This window comes from Rhipicephalus microplus, chromosome 6 (assembly GCF_043290135.1).
Source record: "Rhipicephalus microplus isolate Deutch F79 chromosome 6, USDA_Rmic, whole genome shotgun sequence".
NCBI lineage: Eukaryota > Metazoa > Arthropoda > Arachnida > Ixodida > Ixodidae > Rhipicephalus > Rhipicephalus microplus.
In genome coordinates this window covers 161,391,213-161,414,828 of record NC_134705.1, presented here as the reverse complement: position 1 = coordinate 161,414,828, position 23,616 = coordinate 161,391,213, and the positions used below count along the sequence as shown (strand labels likewise).

General features: G+C 48.6%; 3 protein-coding genes across 6 annotated transcripts in view; 2 read left to right on the top strand and 1 right to left on the bottom strand.

The window, feature by feature from the left end:
• Positions 1 to 23,616, top strand: part of Brf (Brf RNA polymerase III subunit) — a 71,366-nt gene that overhangs the window by 17,007 nt on the left and 30,743 nt on the right. The window lies entirely within an intron of this gene.
• On the bottom strand, positions 1,674 to 15,382 carry lute (BTB/POZ domain containing protein 3 lute). 3 transcript variants are annotated; one of them, XM_037418671.2, is made up of 3 exons: positions 14,996 to 15,382; positions 7,938 to 8,466; positions 1,674 to 7,456 (listed from the first exon to the last, which is right to left on the bottom strand). In XM_037418671.2, the coding sequence occupies exons 1-3, from the start codon at positions 15,069 to 15,071 to the stop codon at positions 6,397 to 6,399; spliced, it is 1,665 nt and encodes a 554-aa protein (XP_037274568.2). In that variant the 5' UTR covers positions 15,072 to 15,382; the 3' UTR covers positions 1,674 to 6,396. The 3 variants fall into 3 exon arrangements, with proteins under 3 accessions (XP_037274568.2, XP_037274569.2, XP_037274570.2); XM_037418672.2 differs by having other exon boundaries at positions 7,938 to 8,463; XM_037418673.2 differs by lacking the exon at positions 14,996 to 15,382 and adding an exon at positions 12,820 to 13,734.
• On the top strand, positions 17,086 to 22,420 carry Sf3a1 (splicing factor 3a subunit 1). Its single transcript, XM_037418668.2, has 2 exons — positions 17,086 to 18,832; positions 21,209 to 22,420. The coding sequence occupies exons 1-2, from the start codon at positions 17,201 to 17,203 to the stop codon at positions 22,100 to 22,102; spliced, it is 2,526 nt and encodes an 841-aa protein (XP_037274565.2). The 5' UTR covers positions 17,086 to 17,200; the 3' UTR covers positions 22,103 to 22,420.

Below are 23,616 nucleotides of genomic sequence, written 5' to 3'. Positions count from 1 at the left end.
TGAAGAGAGGCTTTGCGGCAGTGCGGGTTTCTCCTGGATATGTTTTTTCACGGTTTATCACCGCTCCGCTGCAGTGAAACCATCTTTACAGGGTGACACATGCGGATTAATATGCATTTATTTGTTTGTTTCGAATAATTCGAAATTTTCAATATCTTAAATTCGATTATAAGCGAATTCGAATACCGCATTATTGGTTTGAACATTCAAAGCATTTGAATATTCGCACAAGCCTACTGATGTTGCCAGCACTCTTCCATTGCTGAAAGCAAAAGGGAAATATATGCAGAATCTCCTTTGGAAGTTGTGCATAAGCACGAAGTTTTATCATAGGTTTCGGCCATCTATAGAACACTGCGGCATTAGCAGAGAGCTGTTGATATTTATCTCAACGTTCGTCAGCGTTTGGAATGGCCTTATCAGAAGGAACATCATGTTATCTCCAACACGAGGGTCTTGGCATTACACTTTCAAAAGCGCAAATTTCGATGATGGTTGTGATCCTTCATGATGGCTCTGCACCTCATCCTGCAAACGACTGTTATTCCGTCATCATGAAATTCAATAAAACCCTCATACAAAGTGTTGTTAATTTGTTTTTGACCACGAGTGCAGTGTATTCATAAGTTCGATATATTCACATGCTGCAAGTATGGTGTTAGTGCATTCACTGAAGATGCTAGCTTTTGGAGCATAGAGCGGTCTGGGTTCGAACCCCAGCACCAGCAAGAAAATTCGTTTTTTTTTAATTTCATTGCGTCGACCGAATTATGCGACAGAGGGACGGATGGCTGCACGCACAGTTGTCTCGTTGAGTCGGTACCGGAATCCTTTTGCATTAAGCCGCTTTGCTACCTGCACCCAAGTTGGCGGAAATGACTTCCCAAGCAAATTCACCCAATAGCAAACTGCTCAGTTCCACTGAAAACTTGCACCTTTGTCAGTTAGAGTATCATTTATATATACTGCAAGAGTGAGTGGGGGAAGTCAACATTACCACCTGGTGTGCAAAAAAAAACTGAACAGTGGGCAGATTGCAAAGCATGTACCCGTTCACGCCTAACTCCTTCAAAGTTCTTCAATTAATTTCGAAATTTTTTTTTGCACGCAAGGCAGTGTGTAAAGTTTTTATTGGTCTCTAGGAATAATTTTAAAAAAATATTTGAAGATATGCAAGTCAGAATTCGCATTTATCAGTGGTGTTTCTGCCATATTTGCAACCAAGCACTTGTACTTGTTAAATAATATCTGGGGTTTAATGTCCCAAAACTATGATATGATTTAGAAGCGCCACGGTGGAGGGCTCCAAAAATTTTGACCACCTGGGGTTCTTCAAAGTGCACCTATGTCTAGGTACATGGGCCTCGAACATTTTCACCTCCATCGAAATTGCAGCCACCGCAGCCGGGATTCGACCCCGCAACCTTCGGATTAGCAGTCCAGCGCTATAAGCACTAGACCACCACAGCGGGGCAAAGTCTCCATTTGTGGGCACCCATTCCTACTCTTCCAAAATGAAATTTTTCTGGCAGTTGTTCTTTTTACTCATACTTATGCAACGATATGAAGTGGGATTTTGCTAACAGTGTCCAATTTTCTTTCCCCGCTACATATTTGTTCACTGAAGAGGCGTAAGGGTTTTAGGGCTGGGGCCTAAAAGAAAGAGACTAAAAAAGTTTTGCGGGCTGTTTATTATTGCATTCTGTTGGAACGGCTCGGTTCAGTCTTGGCCTTTTCGTTACAACGGGCGTCTTACTTGGGAGGAAAACAGTCAACGGTGCATAGTTGGAACACGTGGACAGCCACTGGTGTCCACTGAGAACCTTCACTCATTTCTATACATCAATTCACACACTGAACTTGGGTTTGCAGGGTTCTTCTTTTTCACACATACAAAAAAAAAAGGATCAGTGAGAAATGCGAAAACTACCCAAATCACCAATGTAGTTTGTGCATTTTCGTAAGGTTTTCTTCAAAAAGCATTTGGTAGCTTTATTGCAAAGATGGAATTGTCTTACGACGCTGTCATGTCAAAGTCAACGCATTCCTTCAGGCATTTTTCTTCTGTAAGGAACTACGTCCGAGTGCTCTCAAGAACTATCTTTTATGCGTTTTTGCGGCGTGAAAAAAAAAAAAAAAAACTCTGTAGGAAGGATAAAATTTTGCAGGCTTGTAGTGCTAGTGCTTTAGTCACCCACAAAAGTTTGTATTTTAGACAAAAAATATCGAAATGTCAGAAGTATTCGTTACAAGCAGAAGTGCTTGGCTGTTATCAAGTGAACGAACTTCTGACACAGGAGACAACACCAATAAGCTCCAGAGAAGTAAAGCAACGTGTCAAACCAAGTCAGGCCTGCTTGTTAAATTAACCTTGCCTTTATTTACGTTCTGCGCTATGGTGATCTTCCAGCATTCTTCTTGAATTTGGATCATGTTCTTGGTTTTTCTCTTCTTCATTGCCACGGTTACTTCTTGCGCTACGTACTACAAAATGAGGTAGGAAAAGGGGGACGGGACACATTGCCAACAGACAAGGTGCACCATCCATTGTCAACATGTTTCTGTTTTTCGTAGTCGTTTCATGGTGTTCAGGACGAAGAGTGATAAACAGTGGCCAGATAGCCCAATTTGTGGCTCTCTTGATCTTGTCAGCACTAACTAGAACATCGAAGAGCAAACCTCACCACTTTGTTAAAACTGAACGATTGAAAAATACTGCATTTTCACGCTTAACAATAAGTCTTCCATCGACTTAGACAGCCCACAGATGAACTGGAGAGCTGTCATTCAGTATTGGTGTCCCAGGCAACATCTTTTTTTGTGGGAATGAGTTTGGGACAACAGTTTTGCCACCCGCCCCGTCGCATGCAAACAAAAATTTCAGCGTATGGACATAACGAAAGCCACACTTTACCGCATAGTAAAAGGGATGGTCACAACCTTCGTGGACATTTCCGTGAGCAAGTTTCCACACACATTAAAGGAGCCCTGCAGCACCTTTCGAAGTTGACAGACATCGAGCTTGATGTCAATCTTTCGTGGCCACACGATTATCCCTGCCACAGAGAGACATGGAATCCATCTAGTAAAAGGTGGACTTATTGCATGAAAAGAGTGCCTTCTTTTTTATCTGATGTAACATTCAGGTGAAGAAAAGGCACTGTTTCTGCAGCCTCAGAAGGGAGCGTGGGTCATATCTTGCATCAAGTCTTAGAGCTTCTTTTTATTCTTTCCTTTTTGACCGTACTGGCTGTTACTTTTCATTCAGACACTCTTGCCGAGACATCTAAGCAATGCAGCACGCGACCTGCAAGAGCATTCGCTCTTTCATGAAATCGATGAATGCCAGACGTTTTTGCTTGCTGCATGCATAGTTGGGGCCACTGCTGATGAAAGTGAGAAGTTCTTAGCTGCACGCAGTGCAATCACGTTTAACTCGCATGTTCACAGGAGCCTTGACAATATGTTGACAGCGTTTACAGACTACGTTCAAAAAGTGTAGCAGGGCCCCTTTGAAAAGTAAAATCAATTTGAAAAAAAAAGTTCAGGGAGCAATCATAGAAGGTAAATATCTCAAGCGTGCTAGAGGTGTTGTGAAGTGAAACAAAGTTTGGTTACCTTGCGGTGGCCCGTTTGCCAATGGTCTTAAAAGTTTTGAACCTTGTGTACAAAACTGTTACTGTTCACAAGCCAGAGATGTTTGGTGAATGGTGTTCTGCAGTTTAAAGCAGTTTTTTTGCGTGAAAACAGTGCCAAACAGACCAATGATAACAATACTTGTTTGAATGAATCATCTGCAGTGCCCACATCTATAAGTATGTCAGGTGCATGAAGACACCATGCAATTCCACCTCTTTTTTTCACTGCACACCTGTTGTGTTTCATGCAGTCCAGCCTCCTTTAACAGTCAAAGCAGTGACAGTCGCAGCGTTATCTTACAAAGATGTGGTGACAACGTTCCTGCATAATCCAATTGCATTCCAGTGGATGGCGACGGTTTAAATGTCAGTCTGCTACCGCTTATCTTGCACACCGGCACATGCTGCGATATGTTAGAGGACCTAGTTATGAGGACTGTTATGCCCGTGTTTGGGGAATGCCCCAGAAATTTGGGCAAGATGTGCTTTGAAGAGGGGCCAGAAGAGATGAGACGATTTCTTTATGATACGACGTACAGCAAAAAACGTATTTGTTGTACCTCTCTACTGCGAGAAAAAGGAGCCCAAAACATTTTTTAAAGGTTACCCCTACAGTTGTGTGGAGTGATCGATTTATGCGTCTGTCTCGTTCGGCGTCATTGGGACAATGCAAAGGAATCGTTAGCCATCGAAGATACCAGTAAATGCTCGAAGATGTTACCATTTGTAGTTTACTTTCAGTTTCCTCGTATCCTGCTACCAGTGGCTTTCTTTATCTACTACATGCTACTTGTTACAATTGAAAAATTAATGCAATGCTCATTAAGTTGATATCACAAAAGAATGAATGCATTAGCATAGAAAGCCTGCGTCCTAGCTGCGCTATTGCCTACTCGGTACGTATGCTTACAAGAGGTTATGAAAAATAGCTACGAATTTCGTTACGGATCACCCGAAAAACTACTGGTTATACAAGCGGCAGTGAGCAAAAAGGCGGTGTGCGAGTCGCAAAGCACGGTTAGCTGCGACGTCTTGCGGCCCTCGCGAGACTAACATGGTGCGCCCAGGTTGAGAAGAACGGCCGGCGCTCGTTTTGAGCACGGATCGCAGCTACGCGAGAACGCACGAGGTATTGTGCGGTGTGGACATAAAAACGATCTGGACGCGGTAACAAGTGTGGTGTTTCTACAGAATACTTTGACTGTTTGGGTTTCTACAAGCACTGTTCTAGGACCTACTTAGTTGCTGGGGCATTTTAATCGTTTCCGAGGGTGAGGCAAGGGTGTTAGTTTATGTAAATAAAGCGCTGCGCTTTTAATGTAATCGGCGGTTAAAAGTCGTAAGCGGAGCAACGTTTTTTCAGAGCAGAGGTTTTAATGCCAACACCTGCTAGGTGTACTAGTAATCTCACTTGCTTCACTCTACTTGCATGTGGAATAAATATTTGCGCGGTTAAAAAAAAAAAAACCCCGTAACAATGCCACTGTTGCCAGATTGCTTGCACAAAGCTTTTAGGACAGCCCGGGCATTGACCACGAAGCTTCCCGCCACATTCACCCTTTCCTCGCGAGCATTTGGAAACTGGCTCATGCATAGTTTTTTGTATCCGGATAAAAGCAAAACTAATACTGCCCGACGTCGTCATGGCAGAGCAGTTATCATTTTCCGCCTCATACTGGTTTTCCGAGCAAAGTGGTGAAACTTCGTCGACATCGGGCTGCATGGGAGAGAACGGCATCAGCTAGACAGTATTCGTAACAATTCTTTCACCGCATAGCCGCCCATAGGGCATGACATGCTGTAAATCAACTGCACTTTTTTTACATTGCATCCGTGAAGGAAACGCTGTGCGGAGATGTTTTAAGACCGAGTACGAGGAGGAACGCTTAAACTCCTCGGTCATGGCCACCTTTAGAGTCGAAGATGGCGCGGCTTAATGCCAGAAGTCTTCTGCAACACCTTGCACTGTTGCAGAAGAGAACTGCACATAGGGCATTTTTACATTTTTGGACAAGTACAATTGAAAACAGTACAGCTAGGAAGAGGCGCGGCTCCTCCACACGTCTTGGATTAGAACGAACAGTGGAGCATTGGCTGCTGTGCTTTACAGCCAGATGAATTTAATGGCAACAAGTGCTCACTCTAATGTTCTGTGAGGTGGTTCTTTATGTGAAGTAAAGCGAAATTGCTCCTCTGTGTCATTATTGCATCATCGACTATTTTGTAAGTACAAGTGTACTGGTGTCCAAAAATTTATGTGCTTAATGAAAAAGTCTGTTTCCTCTCCTCACCTCTTGGCTCGGTCTGTCATTAGCTGCCCCGTTAGTGTGAAACACAACATTTAACACACACAAATTCACACGGGAAAAAAAGAAAAGGTACAAAGGAATCTGTATAGAATTGGGCCCTGAATCAAACTCGTTTTGCAGCACAGTGCAACTCTAGTCGAGAGATGATCCGAGGGCTGCCAAAGGCGTTGCACGGTCGGGCAATGGTCCAGAGAGCACCTTGGAGTTTGGCAGGACGAGTTCTGCGGGCATGCTGATTCAGCCTGCTTTGAAGGAAGGAAGTGGGCACTTGCATTCCTCCTCAGCAGTACGCCCTCCGCGAACCGTGTCCACTCAGTGGGGATACAACAAAGTGGGGCAGTCTTGTTTAGCACAAAAACATTGGTCGCTTAGGTCACACATGGAAAAAAACAGACAGGCATGGAGTCACTCGTTGACCTCGCGCACCATGAACACCACCACCGCCATAGCTACGAGGCGTGTTCCGGAGGATTGGCCGCCCCATAGAAGATGAGCTCTGGGATCTGGCCGCCCTGGACTCCTGTGCCGTTGGTCGAATCAGACGAGCTCTGAAACTGAAACGTGACGCTGCCCACCGACACCTCGCTCATGCCCTCCTGGCCAAAGTAGCTGAGCTCCGAGCCCTCGAGCACGGCCGAGGCGGTGTAGTATGTGTCGGCCTCGATCTGGACGGGGTGGTCGAAGTACACACGGAAGGTGCTGCTCGACCCGTCCGAGTGGAAGCGAGTGTCGCACTGCGCCAGCGCCTTGCCGCCCCGCTTGAGCTCGATGCGCGAGCGGTATTCGCACGCGCCGCTGCTCGAGCCGTACAGACCAAATCCGGCCAGGAAGATGCGCTGGTCCGCGCAGAACTGGACACTGTCGCACCGACCCCGGTAGCGCCATTGGTTGCTGCGATAGGCACACGACTGGAACCGGCGGCAGACGCGCGCCGGCAGGCCTAGACGTGGCTGAATCGGGAATGGCACAACGGGCTTGCGGCTCGCCGCGAAGTGCAGGAACATGTCGGCGGTCTCGCGGAGGGTCAGGACACCCGACTGTGCGGCGCCATCAGCAAACTCCTGAAGAGACATTGATGGGAAGCGGACAAGGTACAGCGCTTCCCCGAGGCATTCGCGCCGGTTTTCAGGGGTCGGTTCTATGCCTCGCCGACTGCACTCGGCGCCAGCCCAAGCAAGGGCTGCATCGAAGATGACTGCCTCGCGGGTGTTTAGAGATTCCCGCGAGAGCACGGCCTCCAGCGTGGGTCGATCGACATCTGGAAAGCCATCGGAGGAGAGGGCAAGGGCCGCCTGAGCATCGATGATCTCCCAACAGCGTTGCGCCAACACTGGTTCTTCGAAAAGGCGGCTCTGGCTGAGCAGGACGCAGGCATTTCGAGCAGTCAGGCTGGTCTCCAAATAGGCAACGCAGGCCCGTGCCAGATGAGGGACCAGATATTTCTTGGCTGCATACAGCGTGGCAAGCACGGTGTCTGCCTCTAGTGTGATATCATCGCAGTAGAGGTACCTGCAGGAATTAAAGGTCTTGTGAGGCACATTATTCAGCAGGCGGCTTGATTGGGCGGACAGTTTCTTGGAATTCATAAAATGTGATGCATAATTACTTGTTTAAAAATGGAGCTCATGAGTAAAGGACCCCCAAGTCTGCATTCCTCTAAAAATGGAGCGTATCTACAACTTTTGGCCATGAAGAATTATTAGTTCGAAAAGCACTTGCACAGAAACTAACAATGCTTGGTTGACTGTTGGCTGATTGATCAAATGTTTGTTCTGCTGATTTCTAACACAAGGGCCACCCGTATTGGAGGGCTTTTAAGGATTCAATCAACAGACTCATGCAGGAAAATTTCAACACGTTAATGTACTGTGCACATTCCCATCCCTCTTTTGAAACACTGATACCATGACAGCTCAGTTGCTGGGATGGCTCTCGTTAGCGTGGCCTGGATGTCTACTGCAGAAAGTCCACATTAGACGACAATACTGACCGGAGGAGAACGAGGAAGGCAGCCGGCTCTACGTCGGGTATTTCAATGTCCTGACCAGTCGGTGCAGCCAGTCCGCCGTAGAACATGGCGTGGAACACTGAGCTCCCCGTGGCGAGCACGTACCGGTGGGCCGGCACCACCTGTTGCTGGGGCCCCTTTGGCCCGACCAGAAACCGCACGTCGCTCATGAGTTCGTTGCGAAACATGGCCGCGTTGCGCTCCCGCACGCTGGCTCGCGACGCCTGCCAGTTGGGGTCCCGGGTCTGGCCAGGTCCAAGCCTGAGAGGCACGCTCAAGGAGTCTCCAGCAATCGCTCCGCCACACGCAGACGACGACGATGCAGACCCATTGCTGGAGCCACCTGGAGACCGCAGCGGTCCCGGTGGTGGGCTAGGGCACTGCAGGTAGGCGGGCGGCGGGGACACTGAGTATGGAGGTGGGGAGACGGACTGCTGCGGAGGCTGCTGCGGCGGCAGCGTGGGGCTGGTGGGTGACTGTGCGCCGCCCCCACCACCCAGCTGCTGGCCTGCTGATGAAAGGAGAGGTGGGGAGAGAAGAGAATAAGGGGCGTTTACAAAATCGAGAGTGGGGATCTGAACGGCGCAAGTGCCTCCACTTAGCAAGCCTGCTCTCTGCTAAACTCGTCTATCCTCCACTTAACCATAGATCAGGAAGGCAAGAATCGAACGCATGCAGTGGAAGCTGCACATAGCAAATTATTGCACATATTGAATACTTGGAATACGTCTTCGAATATATTTCAGATAGGTAATGAAAATTAGTTATCAGATTACCTGTATATAGGTCTCTTTTTTTTTATACCATTCCAGATTTGATATACACAAGTTACCGTATTTACACGATTGTAAGACGACCCTTTTTTTCAAATTTGACAATCCAATGTTGGGGGGTCGTCTTAGAATCGAAATCGAACCATGTACCTTAGAATCGAAATCGAACCATGTATTGTCATCTTGAATAGTTTCCCGCTCAACCCAAAGCGCATAGTTTTCCGTGTGCTTATACAAAAGTTTCTTTTTTTAGCATCTACTGCGCGCATTACGAGTGCCTTTATGACGAGCGCACGGCTCTTGAGGGAGCACCGGTAATCGATGGAAGAGCCGCCGTAGGGGGGTATTGGTAGTTGACGAAAGAGCTCCTCTTTGTGATACAATTTTCTAAGCGGGCGCGTCGCCGCGTGCTCCTGTCGCTTGTGTCCACGACCGGCTCTCTCGAGTCACTTCTGTCTGACATGAGTGCCGTCGGCTCGAAGAACACTCGGCGCTCGTTTACGGCAGCGTTTAAGCGGGCTGCTATTCTTCATGCGGAGGAAACCAACAACTGTGTAGCAGGACGGAAGTTCGGAATCGGTGAATGTGTGGTGCGGAAGTGGCGGCTTCAGCGCGAGGAAATTTTCTCGTGCGACTCCAAGCGCCGTGGCTTTCGCGGGCCGAAGTCTGGCCGCTTTTCGGAACTAGAGGCGAAGCTTGCGGCCTACGTGACTGACCTACGCGATCGATCGTTGTTGGTCACCTGCGAAATGGTCACGCAGCAAGCCCGTGTCTACACTGTTCAGGCAGGGATACCAAGGTGTTTTTTTTTTTTTTTTTTTTTTTTGAGATGCGATTTTGGGGGGGTCGTCTTACATTCGAGTCGTCTTACAATCGTGTAAATACGGTAATCTGTAAATGAAAAACTCGATTAACACATGCATCAAGCACAATGTCAATATTCAGTGTGAGACTGTGCCTCCTTGGCTGTTTCTTCTCGAATAGGGTACACTGATGGCATTGACCTTAATTTTGCCAACATCGCAAATTCATTGAAAATTATACAAGAAAATGCTCCGCCACAACTGCCCCCAGTTACACGGTAGCGATGTTACAGAGCCTCTGACTCTCTGCCATTGAGGTCTAAGCTCCCCTGATACCCAGTAGCCTGTTACTCTGCACAAAGACCATGAAATTGTTGGGTAGCTCTCAACATTTGTTATGTAGCTGTAATAATAGGTTGAAATGTAGATCATGAACTATATTGGTAAATGCAAGTGCATACGAAGTGTGCATTTTTTGTTCTATTTTCACAACACATTCTTGCAGCCCGTTGGCAGTACGATTAGCAGCTCGAACATTTGACGTTGTCCCCCCAGTATTGGTGCAAAGTGTATCCGTTCACCGGTCCATTTGGAAGCAGTTATGCAAATGAGAAACAACATTACTTATTATGAAAAAAATCATATTTGTACAAGAATGCATTTGCCACTTTATTCTTTGGCATTGTATATGTGTATTAAAGCGGCACGTAGTTGGTAGTTCACAAGTTGAGCTTGCAATTTTTGCTTTTTGGTAAAGCTTACAGCACGCAGCTGATCTCGTCAGTTCACGGATTGTGAAATCCAAGATGAAGCTGAAAAAACTTTGCAGCCCAAGCATGGCAGCCTGTATTTGGGCTCCTGGCCTGTGTATTAGCGTACGCACGCTGCATACTGAACGGTCACGCAAGACTTCTTATGATGGCCGTGCATCCACGGTCATACGTGGCAACTTAAGTGCACTTTGAGCGAGTGTACTTACGCTTACGAAGTGTCATTTCGGCTGTTTGCTGCTACACGAGAAAGCGAAGTGTACTTTGGAAATTATAACAGTGGCAATTGTCTGTTTGTAGCGGAATACATATACGTTACTTTTACGCCCGTGTGTCATCGTCAGACCACGTTGTCTTCGTTGAAGTAGCACCAGTGACACATGGCATCATAAAACGACTTGAGAACGACTCGCCTACACATGTGCAAGAGTGCCTGAAAGTAAACAACCCGGCGGATGGAGCCATTTCACAGCATGTGCTGCTGCATCCACCAAGCGGACGTGGCCGGACAATGGCCGAGGGTGAGAGCAGCAAGAATTTTTGCCGATATATGGCTTGTTTTAATACATATCAGTATCCGTTATAACGAAAAGAATAGTTTAAAAATGGTATGAGTGCGCTTTAGGCAACAGCCAATTCTGTGCAAGCCACTGGTACTGAGGCTACACACTTTATCGCAGCAAAGTGACATTGGGGGACGCACTTGCCGGCAAGTGTACTTAGCAGCGAGTGACACTAAACTTGCTCATGTGACAGCGCGCAAACGACACTCGCGGCTAAGTGTACTCGCTCGAAGTGCATTTAAGTTGTCACGTGTGACAGGGGTAAAGGTTGCTTAAAATATGATATTGTGTTCACCAACAGTGGCGTAAGTCCAGGAAAATCACACGAGGGGAAACAGATCTTGCTATGGTAGCCGTTTTGTTCATATGAATATAGTCTTTATGTTTAACAATATCAAATTTTGAATAATGCTTTGAAATAAAGAATGCAGTAAGGCTCACAGCTCACATGATCATATTGTTCTATTGAGTCTTCTTGGAAACAAGGTCGAATGGCAGTTGCAATTTCAATGCAGTCTTATACCCCTGTCGCATGGCCACCACCAAACTCTGTTAAACTCCGTCAACGTAAATCTCCCCTAGGGAGTTCGACGGAGATGGAATTGTGGCAGTGTCGCACAACAATGACAAGGTTCTAATAGCTGTTGCGAGGGTGCTCTGCCGGCACTGTCAATTTTTGCAGAAGTATCCTAATTCCATCTCTAGTTGCTTTTTTTAGGGGGAATCTTCTTTATGAGGTAAAAAAAAACAACGTTAAGTAGGTCTGAAGCAAAGATAGCAATAAAACTTATTTTAAATGAAAATGCATTTGCTAAATGTAGCGATGCTGGCCACCTTGTGCGTAGCGCTATGTTTATTTACTACTGCGCCGTGCTTGACGACTAGTTTTTCTAGCCTGTAAGTTACCCTTGAATTAGATCGGGTCGCATCACCCCTGCAGCGGTCGAAGCAGGTGACGATGATGCAATGCTGTCAGTAATTCCTCCCACGAGCAAACGTAAGCACGGCGATGACAACAACCGCACGCATGGTTGAAATATTTTTAAATGGCAGTGCTTGACAAGCGAGGCACGGTGTGGAGGGCATGGGTGTGGAGAGTAGCTGAACTCTGATGGGCGTATATATATGTAAAGAAACACATGTTATGAATGAGTACTGTAACAAAAGAACGTTTATTATTGCCAAAATGTATTATTGTTCTCACTGCGGCAACTTGGTGCTCACAATATTCTTCCGACCTGCACATACTGGGGACGAGAGTACCTCGTTCCGCTGCAAAGGGAGATCGTCGAACGTCCTTTGCGAAATGCTCTGTTTACCTTCGTTTGCGTAAGGGTGGCCGTGTGACGCGGGCCGCATCTCTTGTCATAAGAACGAGGGAGTTAAACGGTGTTTGCAGGCACCTGTGTGACAGGGGTATTAAAGAGCCCATAGTATGAGCGTAGTTGCCACTTGAAAATAAACAGGCGTTCAAGATAGTTCAATACGAACTGTTCTGTACACTATGTGTAATGACCACCTAGACAGTTGAGATATAAGTTCCACTCCGCATAGTCATTAGGCTGAGTAATGCTTGAAAGATAATTCTCAAGGGGGGACACTTGCAAGAGGTTCCCCCCCTGAACACTAGGCCTAAACACAAGGGGAGATGAGGACCCCACTTACCCACCACTGTTCACTGATCATGTTACTGAATATTGCTTTCATAAAGTGGCAGTTGAAGGCTAGCTCCCCCTCCTCCTTATTATGGTAAGGTGGGGGTCACCTGTTGGGGCGGGACACGCTTGGCAGTTTTGGGGTATATTATGCGGTCATTAGGCATGACTGTGGGTACACTTGGGAAGTTCCCCCGTGCAAGCGGGCAGTAGATAGGATGGCGGGTAACTGTTACCATACAAAGCAGTGTATGCTTTGGCAATGTCAGCGCTGATAACTAGCGTAGCCAAATAACCTACCTCGATACTCCTGCACACGGTACGACCGTCTTGTGCGGGCCATAGCTTCTTTTCACTTTGTTGTTGGCCTAAATCTTCGCGTGCTGTTCCTGAAGATGTCGTAGTTCCGATGGTTGTTCACGCTCATCTTCCTCGATCGCCGATTGGCCAAGAGGCCGGCGCGGATTAAGAAATGCTCGTAAACAGGTCCGTAGTTTTGGAATTGAGCTTGGCTTATCGTGGTTGCGAGAGAGGAAATTGCCTCACTTTTTACTTTTCCACAATCGAGGTCAGTTTCTTCACACACACACGTGCGACACCACGTGAGGAAGAAGAAGACGTAGAGGTTGTCACGCCGACGAAAAGCGAAAACTGGCGCGTGAAGACACCCGTTTTTTTTTTTTTTTTCTCGCCGGGGCGTCGGAACTCGATCGTCGTCACGCACGACTTCTTCGTGCACTTCTTTCTCGCTCTGACTGCGTCGTCGCAGGCCGTTTTGGGGTCGTCACGAGCAGCACCACTCGAAAAACTACTGATAACCACAACACGACCGCGCGTGTGTGTGTGTGACCGCGTACAAGTGGGGAGGAAGAGAGAGCACCGAGGTTGCCTTTTTTTCTTCCACGCAGATTTTATCGACAACGCCGACTCTTACCTACGTCGCGACGGCAACTTTTGCGCGTTGAAAACTACGTGCGTCACCTCGGCGATGCTATCTCGCAATCCCTACGCGTCGCTTCCGTAGGTGTGTTTACGGGGACATCCGCAGAAAAACGTGTTTCCATTTTCAGATAGCCCGACGCCTGTTTGCTTCGTAGGTTTGCCACCTGCGCGGATTAGCCGTTTGACGAAGTGCGCGCACGTACGGCACACAGCACCACTGCGAAGTGTTTACTCGAGCAAACCCGTGCCGAGACCAACGACGTCCGGCCTGACGACGACGCTCCTCGTTGTTCGAGCGATCAAGGTCGCGAATAGATGAGTCGGCGCGATGTGCGAGGGTGGGATGACGGTAGTTATAGCGCGAGAACAAAACGACGACACAGAGACAAGCGCTCGTGTCTTTCGTGTCCTTCTTGTCTCTGTGTCGTCGTTTTGTTCTCGCGCTATAACTACCGTCATGCCATACCAACTAGCCCAAGCTTGCACACTTATAAGCGAGGGTGGGCGCGTCGCGTTTAAGTTGTCACCGAGTACGGCGCGAGTGAGCTAATTTGCGACGAAGCGCCCCCAACACACGAAGTTCTAGGGGCTTTTACGTTGCGAAAGAGGAAACGTCGAAAACGAGGAGGTGGTATTGCAGTGTCCGTACGACACAGTGGGCACCTCTGTCACCGGTAATTACCTGACGTTGTGCGGCGCGTACGTTTACTAGTAACGTCTTGCAGGTTTCGGTGTAAGAATAGTCTGTGTTGACCACGGCGTGAACCATTTTTCCGCCGTGAAACGTTTCTCCACGCAACGTTATCACGTAATACCAGACGCAGTATATGCCTCTTCTCTCTGTGCAGCGTTACTTATTATATAACATACAAAAAAAAAACACAGACGATATTCGCAATTCTACGAGTGGATGCATCTATTAGGCTATGTATATGCATGTGCCGTATCGGACGCCAGTTAGAACGAAACTTCTTGTGTATGCGAGACATATTGGTTAGTCCGTAGGTTTGCCTTTTAGGATGCTAGCGACGCTGTAGCTACCGACGATCTAACGACGCGCCAGCACGCTGGCTCGCGCAATATACAAATTTTCGAGCGCTTATACACTGCGGGTGAAACGCACGCGCCGATAAGTTTGCGTTGAATTCGTACAAGTGCTCGGAACGCGTCTGGTGGCGGAGTGTATAATTAAACAAACTTCTGACAAATATATCGGTACCGTTTTCCTCCTGAACCCGCCGCCGCCATCTGGACGTTTGGTTTCTGATGTGCGGAGAACCAATGCCTCAAAAAGGACGGGAACGAGACGCGTACTACTATGCGCACTTCTCGTAACGCGAGTATCGTGACCTGACGCCAGATATCGTATACTGTGGGGCTACATCTCCTCCCGACGGTTTAAGAAACCTGGGGTCTCTTGCAACAAAATAGCCACGGTAAAGAAGAAGAAATTACGGAGAGAGAGAGCCCCGAGGTAGAGTGTAACTACCCGATGTGTGTGCAGCGTACGCGGCGCACGAGTGTTAGCACTCACCGTGGAAGGTCCACTGCTTCGCCGTCGTGACGCTGTTGTTGGACTCCTCGCGTCGTCGCGTCGCCCTAGCCGACATTTCTCGGCGAGACGGCTTCGCGTCGTTGTGGGACAGTGTTCAGCGATAACGTAGTAGATCCATGGGAACCGTCCCCGATGCCCGAGACTTCGACGTCCAGAGAAGGGGGAGCCAGCGAGCGGGCTGAAGCTGCGGCGGTGTTGTCGAGCTGGTTTTCGTTTTCTTTTTTTGAGCCCCGAACACGGCTGCGGAGGCCTCCCTCCTTCGCTCGCGGCCTCTGCGTTGTTGCGGCCGTTGTCTTTGCTGTTTCTTCCTATTTATTTGTTTTGTTATTGCTAAGGAAACCAGAACCAAAAACCCACAATGCAGCGCGGGCATATCCTCTCCGTGCCCTCTAACCTTCTCTCCTGATAACCTCCCGCGTTTCGGGCGGCGCTTGTAATATCGCTTACTTTGTTGTTTGTAACACGTTGTATTTTGTGCACCGTTAGAATATTGCCTTTCGATTGTAGTAATACTTTTTTTTCTGCGGTTTGTTCAAAGGATTCGAGACTGCGGATTGTATTCGTCTCTGCTAAAAATTACCGTGATAGATGAATGAGGACATTAGGCCTTTGAGCTTCGCAGCTGTTTGAACCTTGGGGTTTCCTAATATACGTTAATTTTTGGAAACTTTACGGTTTGCACAGGAAATAGTTTTTATTTGCATTGATTTATGCGATTTCGGACCCGCCTGTTGCTCTATCTGCATCAACAATTGTGATACCGTGTGGATATTTAAATAAAACTTCGAGTCTGAACGTACGGTTTTTCCACGATCGTCTGTGAACGCAGAAGTAATCGCAAACATGACCTACTACACTCCTGACCTGCCCAGAGAGCACCTCTTCCAGCGCCCACGTTCTAGTTCATACCTTCTGCCGCTAGGGCCGTCACCTACGAGCGGCGTGGCGCTAGGCAGCACCTGTTCGCTGTCGTCTGCTTCAGCCATCGCTGTGGCAGTGCAAATCGTTCTTATTGTGCATGAATTGTGTATGAATGTGTAAAATATGGCAAATAAAGCGATATGATTCCTCGTCAGAGTTGGCTGCATTCGTGTGGACGTTTGAAGCAGAAATAGAACCGTAAAAAAAGCACACAAAGGGTCACAGTGGCAAGCAGACGGGAACTTTTCTACAAATGAAGGAAAATTTATTATGAAAATATTTCTTGAATGAAAACGTAGTCCAACGAGATAAAAAAACTATTGTTAGGCATTCATTGTTCACACTGAATCACGATGGTTTACCATATCGTCTCATCGCACGGACATATAAAATCATAGAAACGCGCATCGGCCAGCGCTCCCCGTTCCAGCAGACAAACTCCCGTAGCGAAATTTGACGCACAATTTTTGTTGTGTAGGTCACAGTAAGAGTTAAAGCTTCAATTCCTGTGTCTCTCCTTGATATGCGTCCGTGGGCGTATGTGCATTATTCTCTTCTATCAATTGACTACAAGTGTAACACCTGTCCAGGGCGAGTGTCCAAGGTAAGTGCTCAACAGGGGCACTGCGTTTCACCTGACGCGTCCTAAACAACCTAAAATCAGTTTGATATTCTATTACCAATGAGTACATTATTAGTCAAAAGCTTTATGAATACTAAATTGAAGTTTTTTTAGGCTGGAATGGCAAAAACAACCATGCAGCAAGACATTTCTACGCAAATATACAGCTTTAGAAGTCAATCAACCAGTATAGCCTAACTACTAAAATGTAACACATAGCACACGTTAGCCTTTTCAGCAAAAAACAATCACACGTATAGGCAGTTTGTCACAGAAGCAGACGCATGGTATCAGTCCGTCGCCCTCCTGCCGGCCGCACAGTAGCAGACGAACAGGTTATAGGTAGCGCCACCTACGGCGAGCGATTGAACGAGAGCGGGGACACGCGCTCCCATAGGAACCCCGCTATCTGAACAGGTCAGGAGTGTAGTAGGTCATGATCGCAAAGGCCATAATTTCAGAGGGGGGTGTGTGGCGGCGCTGCTTACCACATCGCCGTCACGTGCGTTTAATAGGACGTCTATATTGTTAATATAAACAGTCTTGACGTCGCCATTTTGGTCCAGCGTGTGTTGTTTTGTGCGCTTCGCATAGTGAATCGTGCAATAACGGCGTGAGAGGCGATCAAAGCACGCAAAATCATGCCGCCCACCGTGGAGGACGCCGTCGTGCTTCCTCCGATGGAGGAGCAGGCGCCCAAAGAGGACGCTGCGCCATCGACTGCGTCGGAGACCGCAGCCCCCGAACCTGCGGCGCCGCTGAAAGAACCGGCGGTTGCGCCCGCGGTCGCGCCCGTGGTCGCGCCAGCGGTGCCCGAACAGCCAGCACCACCGCCGGCACCAGCACCACCAGCCCCCGCTAAAGCACCGACGATCGGTATCATTTACCCGCCGCCCGAGCTTCGCAACATTGTCGACAAAACCGCCGCGTTCGTAGCGCGAAACGGGCCCGAGTTTGAGGCTCGTATCAGGCAGAACGAGATCAACAACTCCAAGTTCAACTTCTTGAACTCCGGCGATCCGTACAATGCCTACTACCAGCACAAAGTCAAGGAAGCCAAGGAGGGCAAGATACAGCCGGAGCTGGCGCTCGCTCCGACCCCTACCAAACCCGGTCAGCAGCAGCAACAGTCGGGCGCCCCGGCCTCCAAGCAGGACCTCATCTCCAAGATTGTCGAGCAACCAATCGTGCCCAAGGAACCTCCGCCGGAGTTCGAGTTCGTCGCCGACCCGCCATCAATCTCGGCGCTCGACCTGGACATCGTCAAGCTGACCGCTCAGTTCGTGGCCCGCAACGGTCGCCAGTTCCTCACAAACTTGATGAACCGGGAACAGCGAAACTACCAGTTCGACTTCCTGCGCCCCCAACACAGCCTCTTCACGTATTTCATGAAGCTACTCGAGCAGTACACCAAGATCCTGGTGCCAGGCAAGGACCTGATGCCTCGGCTCAAGCGCGAGTCCGAGGAGCCCAAGTCGATCCTGGACCAGGTGCGCTACCGGGTCGAGTGGACCAAGCTCCAGGAGGCGCAGAAGCGTCGCGAAGAGGAGGAGGCCGAGCGCGAGCGCGTCCAGTACGCGCAGATCGACTGGCACGACTTCGTCGTTGTAGAGACGGTCGACTACCAGCCCAATGAGCAGGGACTGTTCCCGCCTCCCACGACCCCGGACGAGGTCGGCTCCCGGGTGCTGGCGCAGCAGAGGATGGAGGAAGAAGGAGAGGAGGTCGAGATGGAGGTCGAGTCCGACGAAGAGGGCGGAGGAGCGAGCGACAAGGAAGACGAGGACGACACGCCGCCGCCGACGACGACGACGCCGTCAACAACGACTTCGACGACCACCACGCCGAGTCTTCCGGCCCGGGCTCCGAGCCCGCCGCCGCAGCCTCCCAAGGAGGCGCCTCCTCAGCTCCCTCCGCTGCCTCCGAACCCCGAACAGGTCGTCGTGCGCAAGGACTACAACCCGAAGGGTGGCAAGCCCACGAAGCCCTCTTCCGAGCAGTACCTCATCTCTCCCATCACAGGCGAGAAGATTCCCGCTGACAAGATGCAGGAGCACATGCGCATCGGTCTTTTGGACCCACGCTGGGTGGAACAGCGCGACCGCGCCATCCAGGAGAAGATGCAGCAGGATGAAGTGTTCGCTCCTGGCTCGGCCATCGAGAGCAGCCTGAAGCAGTTCGCCGAGCGGCGTACGGATATTTTCGGATTCGGCGACGAGGAGACGGCCATCGGAAAGAAAATCGGCGAAGAGGACAGGCGGCCCCAGGAGAAGGTGAGAAACCTCGTGTTCAGTTTCATAAGCACGAGAATTTAGGGCGAGTTAGTGCGACTTATTAAGGTATTGGAAGGAACGCCGCACAGTATAAGATGAGGTCAGGGAAGGGTGATGAACACGCAGCGCCGTGTGTGCGTGTCACCCTTGCCTGTCTCCAACTTTTACTGCGCTGTGTTCCTTCCAATGTTTCCTTGACACGCCCGAGTTTCGGCACTAAATGTGAAAGTAGATGAGTGCCCAGACTAAGAATAGATAACTCGCTCGCATCAATTTTCTCGGCGTCTGTTTTTCCTTTGCCCAGTCTCGGTGCTCGTCTACCTTGAAACTCTGTTGTCTTGGCTGCATGGTTTTACAGAGACAGTGAATTAGGAGTAATGTTCAACTTCAGCTCAAAAATTGCACAGAAGGCAACGAAACGATGAAGAAAACTTCACTTTTTGCACTCAAGCTTAAACATTATGGAATATCAAGGACTAGCACGCTCCCACACCTAGCGGGAGTAATGTGGCCTGGGGATTGGTAACGGCTGTCGTAAGTGACAGCTACCTTCTAGTGACAGCCTGTGAATCGGACTTGAGGTCGCGCCTACCCGTAGTGACCACTAGGGAATATCATATTTTAAACTTGAATAATTGCCCACTTCAGCAACATCAAGCGCTCTTGCGCATCTTGAGATACAATATTAAACTTCTTCACATTGACTAACCAATTCTGCTGTGTTGAATTGGGGCCTCTGATGAATTAGCTGTCCAGTTATGGAAAGGTTTTTCCTGATATTAAAGGGACTAACAACTGGGGGCTAGATTGTGTGATTAGATTCCGATAGAAATGAAAAGACCGTGAGTTATAGTGACGGATTCAAGCACTCTTTTCACGTGCTAAGCAGGATTTATATTATTAAGTGGTATTTGAAAGTAACTATAACCAGCATGCCGCACAGCCTAGTAGCAGAGCCTTGCAGTTAATTACTTAGCTCCACGTAGTTGCACAGTTTGATGCTGTTATGTGTGCCATAATTAGTCCTCGAGGTCTGAGTGTGTGTAATATTTATTGTCCAGCCGCACCCAGTCTTGTACTGCTTACGAGCTAAAGGAGCTACACAGTGAGAAGCGGTGCTGCCTTCACGGCTGCTAACAGACCATGTCAAAAGAGGGCACATGCGCGCGTAGTGTGTGCATGCGCAGTAAGCCACTACGCTCAAACATGAACCGCTTTCATGCACACTGTATACTGCATGCATTGTCATGTGCTATATGGATTCATATTTGCTGCAGCTAGTAAAATTGTGATTGCAAGTGTTTTGCGGTGTGTTCCTCTTAAGCATTCCATGATTTGACACTGCCCAGTAGGCTTTCCGTTGTGCTTAAAAAAATAATTGCCATGAAACTTCATTTATGGACTTCTTTGTTCTTAAACTTGCACAGCAAGTCTTGTACATTGCCCTTTAGAGCCTTGCTTTACCCGTTTCAGACATGTTGCTAATGGTGCATTCAGACGACGGATCGAATCCCGATGTGGCGGGACGGACGGCACGTCACGTGACCTCACATCAGCGATTCCCCTCGTCCGCGACTCGTCCGCGCGGCTCGCGGACGGATGAACCCAACCTGTTTCTCACATCGGGATTCTGGCGGGGGAGAGCCGGTACTTCAGCGGAATAGCTCGGGGTCGGTGGCAACCAGTACACTTTTCGTCTGCTCGCGGCATGTCCTCCATGGCTCGCGTACAGCTGCATGACTGGTCGGCATCATCTACGCTTGAGCATTGTTTACTTAGTTTCCGGAGACTTTGTTCTCAGGTGATTAAATATGCAGAAATCACTTTTGGTGGTTCCGCAAATGTTGCCACCGTCGCTTAACACGCGAGATTCTTAACCGTCATGGTGGTGAAATATTCCAACTTCTGCAACCGGCGACGTGCCGCTTCTAAAAAAAAAAAAAAAAGGCGGGAGACACGTTTAAAAGTTCTACAAGTGGGGAATAATGTAGTTATAAGAATATCCTGCTAGCAACTCCCTTTTCTCCTGAAAGAATAACACTACTCGTTCATTTGTCACAACACGACAGACATCGCAGCCAAGCTTCGCTTCTTGCGGGCATCCATGTTGAATACTCTCAAACCGGTCTGCTGCCAGCGGGCGCAGGTGAGCGCCGAATCTGCTGTCGAGGGTAATCCGGCTGTTTTCCCCTAGGACACCGTCCGTCGTGTGGATGCGCCTGCAGGCGGACCATCCGCGGATTAGCTGTCCGCGTCCACGACAAATCCGGATTCGGTCCGTCGTCTGAATGCACCATAAGGCATTCATTCAGGAAGATGGTTTGCTTTGCTCTCTCACTTTTTATGACGAACTGTTCTATATTCATTCATTTAAAGGTGACTTGGGATGGCCACACAGCTAGCATGGAGGCGGCCACACGTGCTGCTCGCGCCAATATTACCATCGAAGAGCAAATCCAGCAGATCCACAAGATAAAGGGTCTCCTTCCAGATGAGGAGAAGGAACGAATTGGGCCAGCCAAGCCGCAGCACGGCTCCCAGCAGCAGATGCTGCCTCCTCTTCCACCCTTGCCTCCGCCGCCCGTTTCGGCTGCTCCACCGGTGAGCGCACCAAAGCCTCCACCACCAAAGCCCCCTCCGCCACCACAGGCACCTCCGCCAAAGTCAACGGCACCGCCGACACTGATCCCGCCGGCGGCCTTGCGGACCCAGATGGCACCTGTCATTGCGCACCCACCCATGCCAACGCCTCCGCGCCCGATGATGGCTGCCCCGCAGGGCCTGATGATGGCGCACCTGCGTCCTCCACCGGGCATGCTGGGCATGCCGCAGGGAGTCCATCCGCCAATGGCATTCGCTCCGATGCCTCCGGCCATGGCACCACTGCCACCGGAGATGCCTCCGAGCTTGCCGGCGGACGACGAACCGCCGAGCAAGAAAACCAAGACGGAGGAAAGCCTGATCCCCGAGGCTGAGTTCCTGGCGAAAAACAAGGGGCCCGTCACGGTGCGGGTACAAGTGCCGGGTGCACAGGAGAAGCCGGAATGGAAGCTGAATGGCCAGATCCTGACCATGACCCTGCCACTGACAGACACGGTGTCTGTGCTGAAGGCGAAGCTTCACGAGGAGCTCGGCATGCCACCAGGAAAGCAGAAGCTCCAGTACGAGGGCATGTTCGTCAAGGACTCCAATACGCTGGCCTTCTACAACCTCGGCCCGAATTCGACTATCGTGCTTCAAGTCAAGGAGCGTGGTGGCAGGAAAAAGTAGTGAAATGTCTTTTTGTTTCGGTTTCGCTGTTTGAGGCATGAGAAGGCTGTTATAAAGGATTCCAGTAGCTGATCCACTTCTGTCATGGCCAGGGTTGCCACCATCGGTCCACGATTGAGGGAACAAGGTGGTTGAAAAAACCAGTGAGGGAATGGATCCCACTTTTATTGTTCTGCATTTGGCCTTTTATGTTGTTCCATTTGAAAAGTTGTCTTGAAGTGTTTTGTCGGTTCAAGGCAGATCGAATGTAAATGGCTGTATTGATTCTTAAGTATGTGGCATAACGAAATAAAAGCACAGTTGTCTTTCAGAGGATGAGTACCTTTGTACTGTTTGTCTTTCTCCTTGCTTTGCGAGATGGAAATATAGCATGTCTATATCTACCCAATTTGGTGTTCATGTGTTTCACTGAGGTGTTGTGATGCACTGCAAAAATAAACATGCTTGCATGAACATGCATCTGTTCATGTATTAACATGGCAATGCTGTGGACAAATGTCTTTTTTGTTTTTGTCACCTGGATTTCTTTCGAATGAACTTGCTGTTGATTGTTGCACGTCGCAAAGGCCAGTGGTGCCAATTTGTGCACCTTTACCTCAATGCATCAAAACTTTCAAGCTTGATTGATTGATATGTGGGGTTTAACGTCCCAAAAAAACTTCCAAGCTTGCCTGCTCACATGGCTTTAAGGGCACGTTTCATTAAGGAATATGGCCGGACCTGTAAACCTTACAGGAAAAGTCAAATTACTTGTATTAATTCTGAAAACTAATGCATTTCAGTTGGCAATTACTGCTTTAAAAAAATTGAGTATTTTGAATATGTGAATATAACTGCTAAATAGTGTGACTTCTTCACTAGCTTATTTCACTCCTCGTTAAAAGATATTTTATCAATTTTATATGTAGTCATAGTAACTGAGTTTAGTGCCTTGCGAGTCAACCCCTGTAATATTTATTTATTAAATATTTATCGAATCATTCGAGAAAGAGCGGAGTTGCATGTATTTGTTGCATGCTTTAAGCGCTTTCTCATTTCTTTCCTCCAAACAGGCATGCTAGAAGGCTGCAAAGGTTATGAAAGCTTATTAAAGTGAGCATTATCACCTTGATGCGTAACGAAACTCGTTTTTTCCTGTGTTCGCTATTGATCTTGCTCTCTATTAACTTTGGTGCATGATACAGTGCAGTGGCAGCACCTGGTGGCTGGAAGCGCATACCAAATGCCACTCTTAATTTATGTCGGCTGGAGATGGTGAGTATTGGCCTCTTTATCGTAACAAGGTGCTTAAAAAAGTAGCAACATCTTGCACCACTTGCGACCTCTCCTAGCCGCACACGACAATTAGATTTGGCTGAGCTGTTCATAGCAACGCCTGCTCACCGCTGTATGAATGAATGAACTTTACTTCCGTATCCAGCATGTTTGTGGTCCGGGCTAGACCACACAAGGAGGTACTGGGAGACCTTGTCTCTGTACAGCCTGCTAAATAGCCCATTTTTAGTCTTGAACCT

What these genes read in the sequence shown, in the direction of transcription:
- lute (XM_037418671.2), bottom strand. Translation starts at nt 15,071, where the DNA reads ATGTCGGCTAGGGCGACGCGACGACGCGAGGAGTCCAACAACAGCGTC. An exon ending in GAAGCAGTGGACCTTCCACG is followed by an intron (nt 8,467 to 14,995) that starts GTGAGTGCTAAC and finishes TCCTTTCATCAG; the next exon opens with CAGGCCAGCAGCTGGGTGGT. An exon ending in GCCTTCCTCGTTCTCCTCCG is followed by an intron (nt 7,457 to 7,937) that starts GTCAGTATTGTC and finishes TAATTCCTGCAG; the next exon opens with GTACCTCTACTGCGATGATA.
- Sf3a1 (XM_037418668.2), top strand. Translation starts at nt 17,201, where the DNA reads ATGCCGCCCACCGTGGAGGACGCCGTCGTGCTTCCTCCGATGGAGGAG. An exon ending in ACAGGCGGCCCCAGGAGAAG is followed by an intron (nt 18,833 to 21,208) that starts GTGAGAAACCTC and finishes ATTCATTTAAAG; the next exon opens with GTGACTTGGGATGGCCACAC.